Here is an 18,720-nt window from a genome sequence, read left to right as displayed (position 1 = left end):
AGGATATGTACAGATATCTGTTGTTATTTAGCCCTTGTAATAATTCTACTGTATCAGAGATCGTAGTGTTGTACAGGTCCAACCCCTCAACCTGCATGTGAATTCAGTTAGTCCACAAGGGGGCACATGTTACTCACGAGACAACCATCAGTAGCTCAACAGGAATTGCTTTTAGGGAATGTGAACCATAATATAAACCGTTTTTAAGGAGTGGTCAACCACAAAGATATTCATAAAATGATCATCCCAGAGGTCATTTTTGCTATTCTAAATCCAAAGCCTATCATTTTAATGCAGTTTTCATTTTTGTATATAAAAAAAGTAAATAGTGTCCTTTTACTTAATTTTTTTCATTTTAGTAATTTAGCAGACGCTCTTACCCAGAACGACTTACAGGAGCAATTATGGTTAAGTGCCTTGCTCAAGGGCACATTGACAGATTTTTCACTACAGAGATTCTGTATTATATGGGTGGGTTGAGACCAGTCGTGCCATGGATTTTATCCCCAGCTCATGCTTATGTAAATTACCTCCACTAATGAAACTGTGAATAACATGAAATAAGATGAATTTATTTCCTCAGCTTATATTGTGAGGCAGATGGAGCTATAGAGCAACATGTCAGAATAAATGCAGTTGGTGAACATGAAGCTGCTACTTTGGGCTGCTGAAAGTAAACAAATGGGGCCCCAGGGAGAGCAGGGCTGCTAGAGCCAGCACAGTGTGAGTAATGTTCTCCCTACTAGCCTCCCCTCCCATCTCAAACCCAAACAACATTTCCACAGACATCTCACTTCTTCCACTGCTCCCTCCCTCCCATCCGCCTTTCCTTCTCCCTTCTTAGACTGGACTAGGCTGCCTTCTCCTGACGTGTATGTAGCTGAAACCAAACAGAGCTTTCATGGAGGGTTTGATCAACAGGCCAACAATGGACACCATATTGCATGGGGGTAGTGGTACTGATGTCTCTGATTCTCACACATGTCTCTGCTGCCATATTCCTGGCAGGTTTCTCTGCACCAGGCCTCTCTGTGCCAATAGAGTAGGTTGATATCAGACCAGAAAAGTTTGGGCAGCAGCAGTTTAAAATATCAAGAATATCTCCACCATTTACATGAACACATACATAAGCCTGAAACTCGGGAAGACATGATTTTGTCAACAACATAACTGTAATAATACCATCCATCCTCTTTTAAAAAAAAGAGTGTACAACCCTTTCCACAGAGGGTTCTACATGTAACCCAAAAGAGTTCTACCTGGAACCAAAAGGGGTTCCCTTTTTTTCTAAGAGTGTGTACTTTTAAAGTGAATTCCCTTGCCTCCACCAGGAACAGTGAGGAGGTGGTACTAATCAGTATTTCCCTGTGTTTAGGCCATGTCCCACCCGGCAACACAGGAATGTCTTGGACCTTTCCCAGGTCATTAATGGAAGTGTATGGACATTTTCAGCTGGGAATTTTGTACACTTGAATAGGGGAAGGGGGCATTGGGTATATATACACACTACTGTTCGTTTGGGGTCACTTAAATGTCCTTGTTTTTGAAAGAAAAGCCCTTTTTTTTTGTCCATTAAAATCACATCACATTGATCAGAAATATAGTGCAGACATTGTTAATGTTGTAAATGACTATTGTAGCTGGAAACAACAGATTTTTAATGGAATATAGGCGTACAGAGGCCCATTATCAGCAACCATCACTGTGTTCCAATGGCACATTGTGTTATCATTTTAAAAGGCTAATTGATCATTAGAAAACCCTTTTGCAATTATGTTAGCAGAGCTGAAAACTGTTGTCCTGATTAAAGAAGCAATAAAACTGGCCTTTAGATTAGTTGAGTATCTGGAGAATCAGCATTTGTGGGTTCGATTATAGGCTCAAAATGTCCAGAAACAAATACCTTTCTACTGAAACTCGTCAGTCTATTCTTGTTCTGGGAAATGAAGGCTATTCCATGAGAGAAATTGCCAAGAAACTGAAGATCTCGCACAACGTTGTCTACTACTCCTTCACAGAACAGCACAAACTGGCTCTAACCAGAATAGAAAGAGGACTGGGAGGCCCCGGTGCATAACTGAGCAAGAGGACAAGTACATTAGATTGTCTAGTTTGAGAAACAGACGCCTCCCAAGTCCTCAACTGGCAGCTTCATTAAATAGTACCTGCAAAACACCCGTCTCAACGTCAACAGTGAAGAGGCGACTCCGGGATGCTGGCCTTCTAGGCAGAGTTGCAAAGAAAAAGCCATATCTCTGTCCAGTGTCCGTGTTCTTTTTCCCATCTTAATCTTTTATTGGCCAGTCTGAGATATGGCTTTTTCTTTGCAAACTTTTGAACGGTAGTGTATATACACAAACAGTATACTATAAGAAACAGTAATGCGCATGAAGGTCAAGGATCCGGTTCTACTATTCGTATCTACCACTCTGAGAGAAAACGCTTTATGTTCAACAACTTCTCAACCAGTGGCGGTCGGTGCCGTTTAAGATGAGGGAGGATGCAATTGTTTTTTATGAGCATGGCCTTTTTTCTATTACAGCACATTGGATGACTGTCATTCATTTTCCAGCTCAATGTAACATCGATAGGTTTAGGCTACTACGTGATACTCTAATGTTCCCTATACCAATCATGAGGTTGCTACAACCTAGCCTATGAATGGAAGTTTACAAAGTACTGTAGGTGCACAGGTCGAGAGAAATTTGAGTAATCAAGGTGACAGACATTGTCACATTCAATACCGCCTTGCACAATCTTGCCTGCATCTAGCTGATCTGAGGTGTAATCATTAGTCCAAGAGTTTATACTGGACAACAAAAATCCAGAATAAATACACCCCTGTTAACATACAAACACAGTTCACTTTCATAGCAGCCACATATAAACCCCATGATCCCTGTGATCGTTGGACAATTCCTTCTCGCATCTACGCGCTCACCTCTCACCTTTTTCCTTCGCTTTTTTTTTAGTTCTGTGCACAACATATCAGCTGTCTGTGACCAGGCGAAAAAACCTTTCCAAGCCAAACCTTCATATCATAACCACTACACACAGCCTACATCGTTGTCACCATATTAGCTAACGTCAAGTCAACATAGCTACTATAACTTAGTGATGGAGAAAGTACCCAATTTTCATACTTGAGTAAAAGTAAAGATACTACTTAAGTAAAAGTCTAAAAGTATTTGGTTTTAAATATAATTATCAAAAGTAAATGTAATTGCTAAAATATACTTAAGTATCAAAAGTAAAAGTATAAATAATTTCAAATTCCTTATAAAGCAAACCAGACTGCATCATTTTTCATGTTGATTTTTTTTTTTTACTGATAACCAGAGGCATGCTCTAACAGACATAATTTATAAACGAGGCATGTGTTGAGTCAAGTCTGCCAGATCAGAGGCAGTAGGGATGACCAGGGATGTTCTCTTGATAAGTGTGTGAATTGGACAGTTTTCCTGTCCTGCTAAGCATTCAAAATGTAACGAGTACTTTTGGGTGTCAGGGAAAATGTATGGAGTAAAAAGTACATAATTGTCTTTAGGTATGTAGTGAAGTAAAAGTTGTCAAAAATATAAATATTAAAGCACAGAGATACCCCCAAAAAACACTTATTAGTATTTTTACTTAAGTACTTTACACAACTGCTAGAACTAACACATTAGTAAACCTGCTACAATCATGCAGAACAGTGTACAGTTAGCAAGCAGTTTAGCAGTTACACCTGTGGGCCCCATTGGCAATAAATTAATAAAACCAAAAGCTTACCTTGACTTGGAAGAGTTCCAGTGTTGGATAGCCAGCTAGGTAACATAGCACCTCTCTGTTTGAGCCGGGTGTTTGAGTAGGCTAAACTAGCTAGCTGCATTCGCAAGCTAAGTGAAAAAAATATGAAATATAGCTAGCTCGCTCTTGCGTCTCCTTTATTTAAGAATTTAATTGTTCAAAACTGCTCAACTATTGTCTTTTTCTTTGAGTCAACTACTCACAGCAGTGCTCGCTAGCTGTAGTTTATGCTTGCGGTACTAGATTCATACTCTTATCCTTTGATTTGGCGGACAACATGTCAGTTCATGCTGCAAGAGCTCTGATAGGTTGGAGGTCTTCCTCCAGAAGATGAAGTAATTACTATGTAAGTCTATGGAAGGGGGTGAGAACCACAAGCCTCCTATGTTTTGTATTAAAGTCAATGTACCCAGAGGAGGATGGAAACTAGCTGTCCTCCGGCTATACTATAGTGCTACCCTACAGAGTGCTGTTGAGGCTACTGTAGACCTTCATTGCAAAACAGTGTGTTTTAATACATTTTTGGGGTGACGTGAATATATTTATAGTTTTTATCTAAAAAGGATAACTTAATGTTTCACTATTTTTATGAAATTCACTGAGGATGGTCCTCCCCTTCCTCCTCTAAGGAGCCTCCACTGGTCTCAATGTCTTATTTTCAACAAACAAGGATTCAGAGACATGGATGCTGTTGAGTTTCCCTTTTACTTCAGTCAAACAAAAGCATGTTTGAAATATAAACCCATATACAAACTCAAACACATCAGATAAAGAAGAGATGTTTAAATACACGTGATAGTGTGAGGCTGTATAAAGGTTGACATTTTTATGATTATATTCTTCTCATAAGCAGCCTATAATACCGTGACAGACATACAGTAGTAAGCGTGAACATAAAAGCACAAAACTTTATCATCATAAAAATTTGCTCTCAAATAAATAATGTAAACAGGGGTGGCATTGACATATCTAACTCTAAAAAGCTTCTGGGCAACACTGAAAAACAGCTTATGTCCTCTTGATTTCAAAGCATTCAAATAGCGACCATTCAAGATGGAGGGGTGGTTTGGTCTGGCTCTCAGCCTAGCCCTTAGTTTAAACACTATGGAGGCACTTATATGAAACAACAGCTGCCTGCTCTTCAAAGCACACACAGGTGACTTCTTATCCCTAACAACTGACCAGTCATCAGGATGGTGTATCTCAAAGAAAGAGAAATTACTTTAAGCTTTCTTTGTAAACTGTACAAAATAGAGTGTTTAACAAAGTTAACTGGCTAACTTGTAACTATCCTGAAGTGAAACCAGTCTCGGGCTAAACTGAAGTTCTGATTGTTTAATGGGCCCCGGGCCAGTTGTTGGGGTAAGAAGTTACTGTCGCACAGCACACTGACAATGAAGTCATCTTGGTACTTCAGGGGAAGAAATGATAGATCCGTTTTACACAGAAGCACCTACAGTTAGAGATAGAGGAAGAGTGATGGGGAAAGAGGAAACACTAGTTAACCAAAGTTGAGTCAACTAACAACAAAAAGCCCTTCCTAGCCCTTGTAACAGCACTACGTAATAGCCGGCAGCACAGGAAATAGAACGGAAATAACTCCTGATCTGCATTGCAAAAGAAAGCTCCACTGTAGCAAAGTGATATCATTCACCAGTGTAAAAAGAGGAACTATTTCATGATATGATTACAGGTTATAATTGAATTCCTTTTCAGTTGAGCGTCTGTCTTTCAAAGGCTCGGTACATGTTGCTAGGCAACTGAGGGAAAACCCAATAAGGATTTCAAAGAATTTCAGACTTACTGGTTGGCTGGGAGCCACATGTGACCTTATAGGATGTCCATATGCTGACAGCCAGTAGGAATGTGGCGATGAAGCCAAATGCCTGTAAAGGTCAACAAGAAAGATGCCTCATTATCCTCCTATAAAACCCTACAGTTGGTCATCTGTCAAGCATTGAGGGGACAGCTGTAAGTCCCCAAGCTGGTTACAAGTGTAAGAGGAAAAAAACATTTTAGGAGAATGATTAACTGACTTTTTAGATCTCAAAACTTTACTTGACAGGATGGGGTGAACTCCTTAAAGGTGAATGGAAACACTTTAGGAAGTAAAATTAAGAGATGTATTCCATCCACTAATACTAAACATGTGCATTTAACATAGAAACAGCTCAATTGGGATTTTGATATTGAACAACGTTTATTCGAGTAGCGCCATCTTGAATTGCTATAGTAACGACTGACGCCAATGCTGACACCAGGAGACGCCTTGTCTCCACTGGACCTGAAAAGTTTCTCACAACTTTGATAGCTTTGTCATTGAGACAGGACAAAAATATTAAGGCAAGAAACTGTATAGAATGCACTTTTATGTTGGTAATTATAACATTTACATTTTAGAGTATTTTTTTTTTATTGATAAGATGAGTCTGTGAAATTAAATTAATTTGATAACAAGCCAAGTAGACAGTCAGCCAAGCTGAGGCAACTAGCTAGCTATTTTGTTGATTTAGCTTCGTTCGTCTTGTCCTTTTCCATGTGAATGTTGTGTTCACTAACTGTAAAAAATAAAATGCTCATATTGGTAATTTGAAGAGCATTTGTCATTGGCATTAGCTAAGCGCTAAAATCAACTGGCTAGTGTCTGATTCAATTTGCAGCTAGCTAGCTAGACAGTGTCAAGGAAGACAGGGGCTGTAGAGACTGGACAACATGCTGCTTAGGCTGCAGACAGGGCCAAGGGAGACAGGGGCTGTAGAGACTGGACAACATGCTGCTTAGGCTGCAGACAGGGCCAAGGAAGACAGGGGCTGTAGAGACTGGACAACATGCTGCTTAGGCTGCAGACAGGGCCAAGGAAGACAGGGGCTGTAGAGACTGGACAACATGCTGCTTAGGCTGCAGACAGGGCCAAGGAAGACAGGGGCTGTAGAGACTGGACAACATGCTGCTTAGGCTGCAGACAGGGCCAAGGAAGACAGGGGCTGTAGAGACTGGACAACATGCTGCTTAGGCTGCAGACAGGGCCAAGGAAGACAGGGGCTGTAGAGACTGGACAACATGCTGCTTAGGCTGCAGACAGGGCCAAGGGAGACAGGGGCTGTAGAGACTGGACAACATGCTGCTTAGGCTGCAGACAGGGCCAAGGGACAACCACACCCTCACAGCCTAGATGAACTTCATTGTACTGGAGGACAACTCTAGAAATTGTTGGATTTGTTACAGGAAAGATAGAAAGGAGATTATGACATGGTTTGTTTGTGTTGCACCAGAATGCAAGGGCAAGTAGTTATGCATTGTAGGGGGATCAGTTGGTAGAGCATGGCGTTTGCAACGCCAGGGTTGTGGGTTCGATTCCCACGGGGGGGCAGTACGAAAAAAGAAAAAAATATGTATGAAATGTATGCATTCACTACTGTAAGTCGCTCTGGATAAGAGCGTCTGCTAAATGACTAAAATGTAAATGGATCAATTATTTTAGGTTGTGGTACTCCAGTGAGTGTGACTCATTGCAGACATAGGCACTAACTAGTAAAGGGACTCCTAGTCTTCAGTGACAATCTGAACTACTGGCTGGTCAGTTCTCTTGCATGCTTTTAATTTGTTCCCATTCTGACTCTTCCTGTATAAGGCTATAAGCCTAGTGGAATGTATGTGCAGAAGAAATTGAAGTTGTCAAAGCCAATTATTGTTATAATGTTCCTTATTCTTATCATATTTTGTAATTCCAATTTTCGATGTGACTTGCACTTTGTTTTCAGGCTTGAGTGAGACGATGTATTCCCCTCAGTTTTTTCAATAAGGTTCTTGATTTATTCATATTATATTACTTGTGTATGTCTTTCCTTATCATATGTAAGACTAAATGCCATTTGTAATATGTTTTGGTTCACATTTATGTTTAATATACAATCCATATAAGAAAGTGTTTGATAACAGAACATTCCATAGAATTCTAGTAAAATACCACCGTTCACTAAAACGTCTGGAACTCATTCATAGTAGAACATATTACTATTCTGATTGGCAGTTGTTTGGGGGAAAAACATAGATTTTCCTATCAGATTTTTCTTAACTGATTACCATTTGATTGATGTGGTGCTATTGTATGTAATATAATTTATAAGGGCTGTTTCTCAGCTTTCAAAATATGTATAACATTTTCGGATATGGTTTGAAACCAGCAAATTTTGCTCATTAATGCACGCAGAGTTCATGGTCTTTCAGACAGTTTTCAGATTCAGTCTTTTTTGGGAAATCCTGCCAGTGATGCAGCAATGCCAATATGGTGATTTACAGTTCCAGTTTACTGGTGTTCTAAAGCCTAGTGTTTCCACTCCCCTTTAATAACCATTTGGCCTGCTTTAAAGTGAATTCCCACACACTCACCACATAACAAACAGAAATAAACTATGGAGAGCTTAGATATAAGGTTCAATTTTTGCAAACAGGGCCTCTCAATTATCTTCAGCTAAATACTGAGATACTAAGATAGATAAAATGAATGAACATTCTTCAGCTCTGGAATGGAGCACCAGAAAACAGGAAAGCATCTGCTATGTTACTCACCGAACCAGCTTCTAGTTCAGACACACCTCCACTCTTAACAGCTGCAACAATAGAGGCAATGAAGACCAGGATGGTCCCAACGCCATAATGCAGTAACTCCTGAAACAATGAATGGTATAGATAAGTGTTGGAACGCGCGTCTGTGGAAAAAGTAAAAAAAAAGTTTTAAAAGATTATGCACACTACTGTAAGTCTCTCTGGATAAGAGTCTGCTAAATAACTCAAATGTAAAAAATTTAAATGTGTGTGTGTATAGGCGTGTCATTTGCCGGGACACTCACCGTCATTGTCCAGTTGATACAGGGGATCTTACTCTGCAGTCTGAACACGTACATGAGGTAGAAGATGAGGAAGGCTATGAGGAACCATAGCGTCACCACCTCAAAGTACCGAAAGGCTGAGAAATCAGTCGAACCTCGTGCACAGTGTACACACAGGAACGCAATGAGGAGGGCTACCTGCAAACACACAGACAAATAGCAATTTGTTTCCATGTCCCAGTATGTTTCCAACCGTGGAGCATTTTGGCACCATATCAACACTGCAACTCCTGTGTTAAAAATGTATCTTAGTCTGCAATAGCGGACTGCAATAGCATCGAATAGTCCCCGCGATATGCAACTGTTCAGGGAAGTCAGGAACCAATACACGCAGTCAGGAAAGCAAAAGCTAGCTTTTTCAAACAGAAATTTGCATCCTGTAGCTCTAACTCCAAAAGGTTTTGGGACACTGTGGTAACACGGTCACCACTGATAAATCCATGATAATCGAAAATTTCAATAAGCATTTCTCTACGGCTGGCCATGCTTTCCTCCTGGCTACCCCAACCGAGGCCAACAGCTCCGCCCCTCAAGTTAATAAACAGATCACTGACCATTTCGAATCCCGTAGTACCTTCTCCACTATGCAATCTGGTTTCCAAGCTGGTCACAGGTGCACCTCAGCCACGCTCAAGGTACTAAACGATATCATAACCGCTATCGATAAAAGACAGTACTGTGCAGCCGTCTTCATCGACCTGGCCAAGGCTTTCGACTCTGTCAATCACCGTATTCTTATCGGCAGACTCAATAGCCTTGGTTTCTCAAATGACTGCCTCGCCTGGTTCACCAACTACTTCTCAGATAGAGTTCTGTGTGTCAAATCAGAGGGCCTGTTGTCCGGACCTCTGGCAGTCTCTATGGGGATGCCACAGTGTTCAATTCTCGGGCTGACTCTTTTCTCTGTACACATCAATGATGTCGCTCTTGCTGCAGGTGATTCCCTGATCCACCTGCATGTAGATGACACCATTCTGTATACATCTGGCCCTTCTTTGGACACTGTGTTAACTAACCTCTAAACGAGCTTCAATGCCATACAACTCTCCTTCCATGGCCTCCAACTGCTCTTAAAGAATAGTAAAACCAAATGCATGCTCTTCAACCGTTCACTGCCCACACCCGCCCGCCCGACTAGCATCACTACTCTGGATGATTCTGACCTAGAATATGTGGACAACTACAAATACCTAGGTGTCTGGCTAGACTGTAAACTCTCCTTCCAGACTCACATTAAGCATCTCCAATCCAAAATCAAATCTAGAGTCGACTTTCTATTTCGCAACAAAGCCTCCTTCACTCACGCCGCCTCCTTCACTCACGCTTACCCTAGTAAAACTGACTATCCTACCGATCTTCGACTTTGGCGATGTCATCTACAAAATAGCTTCCAATACTCTACTCAGCAAACTGGATGCAGTCTATCACAGTGCCATCCGTTTTGTCACCAAAGCCCCATATACTACTCACCACTGAGACCTGTATGCTCTCGTTGGCTGGCCCTCGCTACATATTCGTCACCAGACCCACTGGCTCCAGGTCATCTATAAGTCTATGCTAGGTAAAGCCCTGCCTTATCTCAGCTCACTGGTCACGATAACAACACCCACCCGTAGCACACGCTCCAGCAGGTATATCTCACTGGTCGTCCCCAAAGCCAACACCTCATTTGGCCGCCTTTCCTTACAGTTCTCTGCTGCCAGTGACTGGAACGAATTGCAAAAATCACTGAAACTGGAGACTTTTATTTCCCTCACTAACTTTAAACATCAGCTATCTGAGCAGCTATCCGATCGCTGCAGCTGTACATAGTCCATCTGTAAATAGCCCACCCAATCTACCTACCTCATCCCCATATTGTTTTTATTTACTTTTCTGCTCTTTTGCACACCAGTATCTCTACTTGCACATCATCATCTGCTCATTTATCACTCCAGTGTTAATCTGCTAAAATGTAATTACTTCGCTCCTATGGCCTATTTATTGCCTTACCTCCTCATGCCATTTGCACACACTGTATATAGACTTTCTTTTTTCTATTGTGTTATTGACTGTACGCTTGTTTATTCCATGTGTAACTCTGTGTTGTTGTTTGTGTCTTACTGCTTTGCTTTATCTTGGCCAGGTCGCAGTTGTAAATGAGAACTTGTTCTCAACTAGCTTACCTGGTTAAATAAAGGTGAAATAAAATAAAAAATAAAAATTCTGCTAACAGTAGATTGGTCCAGATCCAGAATCTAGTTTTCAACACAACCCAGCTGTCACGATTGTCGTAATAGATGGACCAAGGCGCAGCGGGTACGTGACCGTCTGGCTCAGTTGGTAGAGCATGGTGTTTGCAACGCCAGGGTTGTGGGTTCGATTCCCACGGGGGACCAGTACGGAGAAAAAAAATGTATGAAATGTATGCATTCACTACTGTAAGTCGTTCTGGATAAGAGCGTCTGCTAAATGACTAAAATGTAAAATGTAATGCTCATTTTTATTAAACCAAAACAAACACGAAAAACGATAAACTGACGACAAACAGTCTTGTAGGCTCACACAGCAATACAAAGAACAATCTCCCACAAAACCAAAACAAACAGACTCCTAAATATAGGACCTTCAATCAGAGGCAACGATAGACAATCCCCATTACCTAAACCTAGAAATACAATACCCTAGCACAGACATAGAACTAACAACATAGAACTAACCAAAAAACCCCGGACTAATAAATCAAATACCCCTCTACATGAACACATACTCAAACACACCCTGAACCACATAAAACAAATACCCCCTGCCACGTCCTGACCAAACTATAAGAACAAATAACCCCTTCACTGGTCAGGACGTGACACCAGCTCTCACATGGCTAATGTTCAAGGTTCACAATTTTCCCGTTCACATGCTGTTAAACATGCTTTATTGCTTCATATTGTAGTGCAGTTGCAGGGTATATGGAACATCATTGACATTATTAAACCACATGGGATAGGCTGAACGCCATTAGCAACTAAACACTTCTGTAAACAGGAAATAACACCCATAACCAGCTTCCTCCATTTTTCCTCTGAAACACCACCATCATTCCTGTGATGACTATAAATAAGCAAGCCTGTAACAGAAAAGTAGTGAAGATTAAGATGCAAACCACTGTATTCTACTGTGCAAACACAGACATAAAGAGGGGAGAACAGACAACGTTCGTTCTCCCCTGATTTCACAACCGTTGTTATGAAGGTGTGATTTCCCTGATTTCACAACCTTTGTTATGAAGGTGTAATAAAGTGACATTAATTACGAAATTCTGACATTCTGAAGATAATGATAAGCATTCATTTATTTGAAGGTAGACAGCAATATGACATCACCATACACAGTGGGACAAGTTCCTGCATTACAGAAATCAACAACAACAAAACTCTAATCTGCCTAGACTTCCAATATATCAAACAATTACTGTACATCTCAATCAAAACTGGATGTTGATCTGACTGTGGCCGGTATCACCTGCGCACTTGCCTCATGGAGAGTTAATGCACAGCTCAATCTGACAGATTCTTGTCTCAGTTAATTCAAATATTTTAGTAGTCCACTAACTTTAGTTTAAAGGCTATTGGTTTCCACTGGTATAGGCCTATTCAGGTTATAAAGGCTATTGGTTTCCACTGGTATAGGCCTAATTCAGGTTATAAAGGCTATTGGTTTCCACTGGTATAGGCCTAATTCAGGTTATAAAGGCTATTGGTTTCCACTGGTATAGGCCTAATTCAGGTTATAAAGGCTATTGGTTTCCACTGGTATAGGCCTAATTCAGGTTATAAAGGCTATTGGTTTCCACTGGTATTGGCCTAATTCATGTTTGCATGTTAATGTTTTGTGTAGTAGCCTAGTCGTAGCCTAACCATCAGAGAAAGCCACCTAGTAGACAGTGGTGTAAGGTACTTAAGTAAAAATACTTTAAAGTACTACTTAAGTAGTTTTTTGGGGTATCTGTACTTTACTATTTATATTTTTGACAGCTTTTACTTTACTACATTCCTAAAGAAAATAATGTACTTTTTACTCCATACATTTTCCCTGACACCCAAAAGTACTCGTTACATTTTGAATGCTTAGCAGGGCAGGAAAATTGTCTAATTCACACACTTATCAAGAGAACATCCCTGGTCATCCCTACTGCCTCTGATCTGGCAGACTTGACTCAACACATGCCTCATTATAAATTATGTCTGAGTGTAAGAGCATGCCCCTGGCTATCAGTAAATAAAGAAAACATGAAAATGATGCCGTGTGGATTGCTTAATAAGGAATTTGAAATGATTTAGACATTTACTTTTGATACTTAAGTATATTTTAGCGATTACATCTACTGTTGATACTTTTGTATAGTTTAAACCAAATACTTTTAGATTTTATTCAAATAATATATCACTGGGTGAATTTCACTTTTACTTGAGTCATTTTCTATTAAGGTATCTTTACTTTTACAACAATTGGGTACTTTTTCCACTTCTGCTAGTAGCATACGAATGAATCAGAGTTTCTGTTACGCACCTCGCTCCCCTTTATCCTCAGCTTTTGAGTGCATTCTCCACGTTTTGGATTAAAGATCACGAAGACAGCAGACAGCAGACAGTAAGCAATATAAAATACAACCCAACCCCAACATAAAAAATAATAACGTACAAAAAAATTGTATAATTCTGTGCAGAACATCTGATCAAAAGCTCTTACCACTTGGGCGATTTTCAGTAATCCTTGTACAGAGCGAGTATAGCCCAAGTTCAAGAACCCTTCGCCTGAAGACGATGTCGTCGTGGTAGTGGTAGTAACAACAGTATGAGACATTTTGATATGTATAAATAAAATACAGTGTAAATAGTCTAGACTACAGTTTATCGTGGCCCAGGAAACACAGGCAGCTGCTACTACTGTGCTCCGTCTACTTCATGGTCGTTACTAGTTACCACAGCCACAAAGTCATAAACCCCGCCTGTTTCTACAAATCTTCTTAAAATGTGATTTTAAACCTAATCCTAACCCCACTGCTAACCGTATGCCTAACCGTAACCTTAAATTAAGACCAAAAAGCACAATTAGTAGTTTTTTTTTACGATAGTCAATTTAGACTTTGCGGCTGTGGTAACTCGTGGAAACCATATTTCATCCAGGGTGAGGTTCAGTTGGGGTGGGGTTTCCAGTAAACAGTAGCATTTTTCAACTTCAACAGCTACAATGTTGCTTTTACTCAATGGGCCAGTTCGTTTTGCATGGCCCCAGGTGAGTGGTGAATGTATTTAAGGACCAATGGAATGGACTAAAATGTGTAAAGTCCCCGCACCCGACACACCGGGCAAAGAAAAACGAACTCGCCCATGGACATAAAATGACTGACTGGAAGAGAAAGTGCTATCAAAATACGTATTGTCCGCAAATCACTCACGCACAATTGGGTCTCATTTCTAGCCGCATGCTACTGGCAGCGTCACCGCGTGTGTTATGGATGTAAATAATGAAGCATTTACAGTCTCCACCTAAATAGTGTTCACATGATGGTTGAAGTTGATCTGTAGAAGTTGATTAAGCACGTGGCAATCAATGTGAATATGTTTGAAGTTCATCAAACCTATTCCTTCTATTGTTAATGACACTTTCGGCCCTATATCATTGTAGCCTGCACCATAGACCCATACCTATTCGACCTCCTACTCTATCGACAGCTGAATTGTATTTGTCCCAGGTTAATTGAAGCATTTTTCCACCCACAATGCACAAGCAAGCAAGATGCTCACATTACTTTAAGGTCAGACCTAATGTAGGTTTTGCGGTTGAATTGGTAACCATGTGGGGTCAACAGGTGTTAAACTATAGGCCCTCCATCCTATCCCAAGGGGACTGCACTAATGGGACTACCCCATGCCATGCTAAAATAGATTCAGTGTAGTGTAGTATTTACATCTTCATGGTTTAAACATCATCATTATGTCGTTCTGCCCCTGAACAAGCCAGTTAACCCACTGTTCCTAGGCACCCACAGACACTTACAAAAAATAACCAACTAAGCACAGATGTTAGGCCCATGTCAATCAAGCTACATAACAAAATGGATAGAAATGAAGTAAGACTGAACCCCATCAGGAAGGAGTTTTTCATATTTCAATGCTTTACAGCAGTAGGGTTTTGTTTCTGGCAGCCCCCATCCATAAACAGCTGTTACCATGGAGATGATGGCAGGATGCTCTTCTCTGTCACCACGTCCCGCGACGGCTACAGAGCAGAATGGGAAAGAGTGCTTAGAAAACCTTACCACATAAAGGCGCACACACACACACACACACACACACACACACACACACACACACACACACACACACACACACACACTCTGGCTGTGCATACCAGTAGGCCTAGTCTCCCTATGAGCAAGTGAAGCCAGATATGGGAACCAAACCACACCCTAAAAGGACATTACCATGGCGAGCCAAACAGTCTTATGCATCAGCTGTACAATCTGAAGAACCTGAATGAGTTACTCTGCATGTGGTCCAGAGGAGCTACATCCTCCATGACACTTTGAGAACATCACAAACACTGCAGCCAAAGGAAACCAATACATTTACATGTACAAATGCACCACACTCTTTCTGCTTCATGGTTCTGCAGGGACGTTTAGTTTCGTTTAGTGATGCACCACATGGTAAGAACATGGACATGGACCCAAGCGACTTTGCGTCCTTGAAAAATGCTATATAAATACTATGTATTATTCTGAATATTATGATGATTATTATTCTACACCAATATGAGAAAACCCTTCAGTAGTTTGAGTCCAGAGTTCCTTGCAGAGCCGGTGGTTGACCACACAACTACAGCTACACTCAGGTTTTGCCCAGATAGCATCAGCTGGTTCTGTGGTGGTTGAGGTGAATGACTGCACTGGAGTTCCGCTTTGGGTTCATGTGATGTGTGTTTAAAAGGAAACCCAGAAGTATAATGTTGTAATGGCGCTACAGAACAATAACAATTGTTATTGAGTAACATTTTTGACAATTACAATAACAATACAGTTACGATAACACTTGTAGGGCAATTATGTAGTTGCACCTCCATAAGAATAACAATATAAAAACGGAATCTACCAAGTTGTCCCAATGTTGTGAACAATGGCAATAAGATTGACTGCCAAACTCTTGTTGATTACTTTTGAAGGTGTCTTGGGAAATGTCTGTCAGAATGAGGGAGGTCAGTTTCATTATGACATACCTCTAGAGTTACATTCTCTCTGTTGTGCCTCGGCAGTTCACCCACCCTAGCTTCACAATAGCATAGTGGACACCTGAAATGACAATGGTCAGCATAATCAGAATAATGGAATGACAATGAAAGTGAAGGGTTGGCGTTATATCATGTTATGTCATGTCATGTTAAGGACAGTGCTGTCTCAACTGTATTATGCAATCTTAGACTTTCTTGTGTCACTTCAAGAAAAGCACTAAAAATAATTCACCTTCATCTGGTATGGGGACACGAGAGCTTCTTTGGGGTGCTTAAAAGAAAAGAGGGCAATTTCACAAGCTTATCTGAGCTGGTTCTGGTACTTAGTGGTATACCTATGGAATTCATGACCCAAAATTGCAATAATTGAATACCTACATTGAGTGGTGGTATTCAATTGAACGTCTGAGTATACCAGATTTAGCTCCATGTTGCCATCTTCTGGTGAATCATGTTTATACAACGACTGTGGGCTTTCTGTTTGTGCAGAGAACGACAGTAAGAAACTATGTGACACATTACAGATCTGAACCATCAGCAAATCCTTTACGGTCTTGTCCACTCACCCATTTCTGAGACATTGGCGTAGATAGAGGTTTCACTGACCACAGCTTTAGAAACAGGGAAGTAAAATGTACAAATGTAAACTGCTGTGGCGCACAAAGTTTATGACTGAATGAGAGGACATGAAGAGCTATGCTCAGACTCGACACTGAACCCAATCTTTTTGCCCACTTCTACAGAGGTGTAGTTGGGACAGCAGGCAGGGATTGAAGGATACGGGAGAAGAGGGTGTAGAATACACAGACAATGAGTGGGCCGTAGACAAGTAAAGCTGATGGAGTGGTACATAGGGAGATAGTGAATAATGGGGCAGCAGGTAGTCTAGCGGGTTAAGAGTGTTGGGCCAGTTCGAATCCCTGAGCAAACTAGGTGAAACATCTGCCGATGTGCCCTTGAGCAAGGCACTTAACCCTAATTGCTCCTGTAAGTCACTCTGGATAGAGCGTCTGCTAAATGACATAAATGTAAAAATGTACTGAATAGCCTACCACTTAAACTGGCTTTCAACTCAAACTCTGCCCTTTCATATGAGGAAAAATGATTACTGATCAGAAATACTATTCAAAGACTCAGATTGTCTAGAAAAGAGTAAGACCCCTTACCTATAGCAGGATCTGTGCACAACTCAGATTGCTGCTTAATCTTTTCTGAATTGCAGAAGCTCAGGTATCCTTTTGGAAAAGACCAGAGATAGTATATGAATCTGTAAATACACCAAAAATATCATATCTAAACTAGTATTTTTTTTTTTTTTACAGAGATCACCCACCTCTTTTTCCCAGGTAAAATAAAGCCATGCCAAGGAGCAGCAGGAGAAGCAGGACCCCACACACAGAGAGGGCTACGGTCAGCGCAGTGGGTCCAGGGGGGAACCGTCTCTCTGCCCTCCCCAGGCTGTTCTCTGCCCTGCAGGTGTACACTTCCTGGGTGAAGAAGGGGATTGAACTGGTCCACTGAAATGGGTGGGTTCCTATGGTGCTGACACCTGGGTCTATGTTGCCCTTAGAGGAGGAGAACCAGGTGATGGTGGATGGGGGGTTCCCCTCAACTACACACCTGAGGCTCCCGTTGCCTGGTCCGAGGGACGCCTCTACCCAAGACAGGCTGAGAATCTGGGCCTTAGCTAGGGACAAAGCACAAACCTTGCATGAGTATCATTGTGTTAAAAAGTGTCATATTCCTAGACCACCAGACCCTCAATAAAAAAGATTTTATTGCTGACAACGTAGTGAGACCGTTACCAATGATATTGAGCTGTGTGCCGCTGGCAGTCTGCCACTTCCCATCACCCCAGTAATAGTCCAGCTCCACTCTGCAGAAGTATACTCCATTGTCTGTGACCGCCAGATCTCTGATGAGGAGAGAGAGATCCCTCTGCTTAGGGTCTCCTTTGACTGAGAAGCGTTGGTATGACTCTGGAACTGAGCATTCATTCATTCCACCTGTAGTAACATTTGTCACCTTGCATTGGAAGAAGGGCTTATCATGGAATTGTCTGGTGATCCACTGAACTGTGATGTCTTTGGGGTAGTCTTGTTGCTTGGGGTGGGTGAAGGAACAGGGTAGGACCACATCTCCTCCTATGGTGCTATTCACTACAGGGGGAACTGTCATGGACCACGGCTGTGAGAAGGTGCCTAGTGGGAGGAATATTAGTTCACAATTAGAGAAATTAGAGAAATCAACCATATTAAGGATATTTCATGTTTGTTTTTTCTGATGGTCTCAAGTGGTTTTTAAAACTTGTATTCTAATTGGTTCAACTGGCAATATATTGTATTCTAATTGGTTCAACTGGCAGTCTATTGCTCCTTGTTGATATTCTGTTGTACTTTATTTAAACACACAAGTCACTACCCAAAAGGATCAACAAATCATCTCTTATGATACTGTATAAACATAAACTCATCAATATTACAACACTAAAGAGGGATAATTACCTTAATTCCTTTATTCCCAAATGATTCAACAATGCTAAAGCTTAAATAGGAATGTTTCACCAAAATGAAAAACAATCTGAATAGAAATAGCTAAACCTGGAGTTTGGCCTACCTGTAATGACAGAGAAGAGAGAGAAGAGTTGAGCCTGCAACATCCTAAAGGTAATCAAATATATACGTATCCCACTAGCACTGGAGAGAAAGAAAGTCAAGTCACAGAGAGGAATTTCTACCAACACAATGCCTCAAATCAGGAAACAGAGTTGTGAAAT

General features: G+C 41.0%; 1 protein-coding gene across 2 annotated transcripts; it reads right to left on the bottom strand.

The window, feature by feature from the left end:
* Positions 1–4,476: 4,476 nt before the first annotated feature.
* Positions 4,477–18,686, bottom strand: cklf7 (CKLF-like MARVEL transmembrane domain-containing protein 7). 2 transcript variants are annotated; one of them, XM_082958650.1, is made up of 10 exons: positions 18,561–18,686; positions 17,750–18,145; positions 17,278–17,631; positions 17,111–17,179; positions 16,511–16,555; positions 16,323–16,421; positions 16,177–16,215; positions 15,933–16,005; positions 14,887–14,936; positions 8,639–8,816 (listed from the first exon to the last, which is right to left on the bottom strand). In XM_082958650.1, the coding sequence occupies exons 1-8, from the start codon at positions 18,601–18,603 to the stop codon at positions 15,941–15,943; spliced, it is 1,110 nt and encodes a 369-aa protein (XP_082814776.1). In that variant the 5' UTR covers positions 18,604–18,686; the 3' UTR covers positions 8,639–8,816; positions 14,887–14,936; positions 15,933–15,940.
* Between the last annotated feature and the right edge of the window lie 34 nt (positions 18,687–18,720).

This window comes from Salmo salar, chromosome 02, assembly GCF_965601325.2.
Source record: "Salmo salar chromosome 02, fSalSal1, whole genome shotgun sequence".
NCBI classification, from domain to species: Eukaryota; Metazoa; Chordata; class Actinopteri; order Salmoniformes; family Salmonidae; genus Salmo; species Salmo salar.
The sequence above is the reverse complement of the archived record's forward strand: the minus strand, read 5'-3'. Positions and strand labels throughout refer to the sequence as shown.

Excerpts from the sequence above, each read along its gene's own strand:
- cklf7 (XM_082958650.1), bottom strand. The coding sequence starts at position 18,603 with ATGTTGCAGGCTCAACTCTTCTCTCTCTTCTCTGTCATTACAG. Across the intron at positions 17,632-17,749 it reads CACACAGCTCAATATCATTG|CTAAGGCCCAGATTCTCAGC; the intron begins GTAACGGTCTCA and ends CTTTGTCCCTAG. Across the intron at positions 16,216-16,322 it reads ATTGAATACCACCACTCAAT|CACCCCAAAGAAGCTCTCGT; the intron begins GTAGGTATTCAA and ends TTTTCTTTTAAG.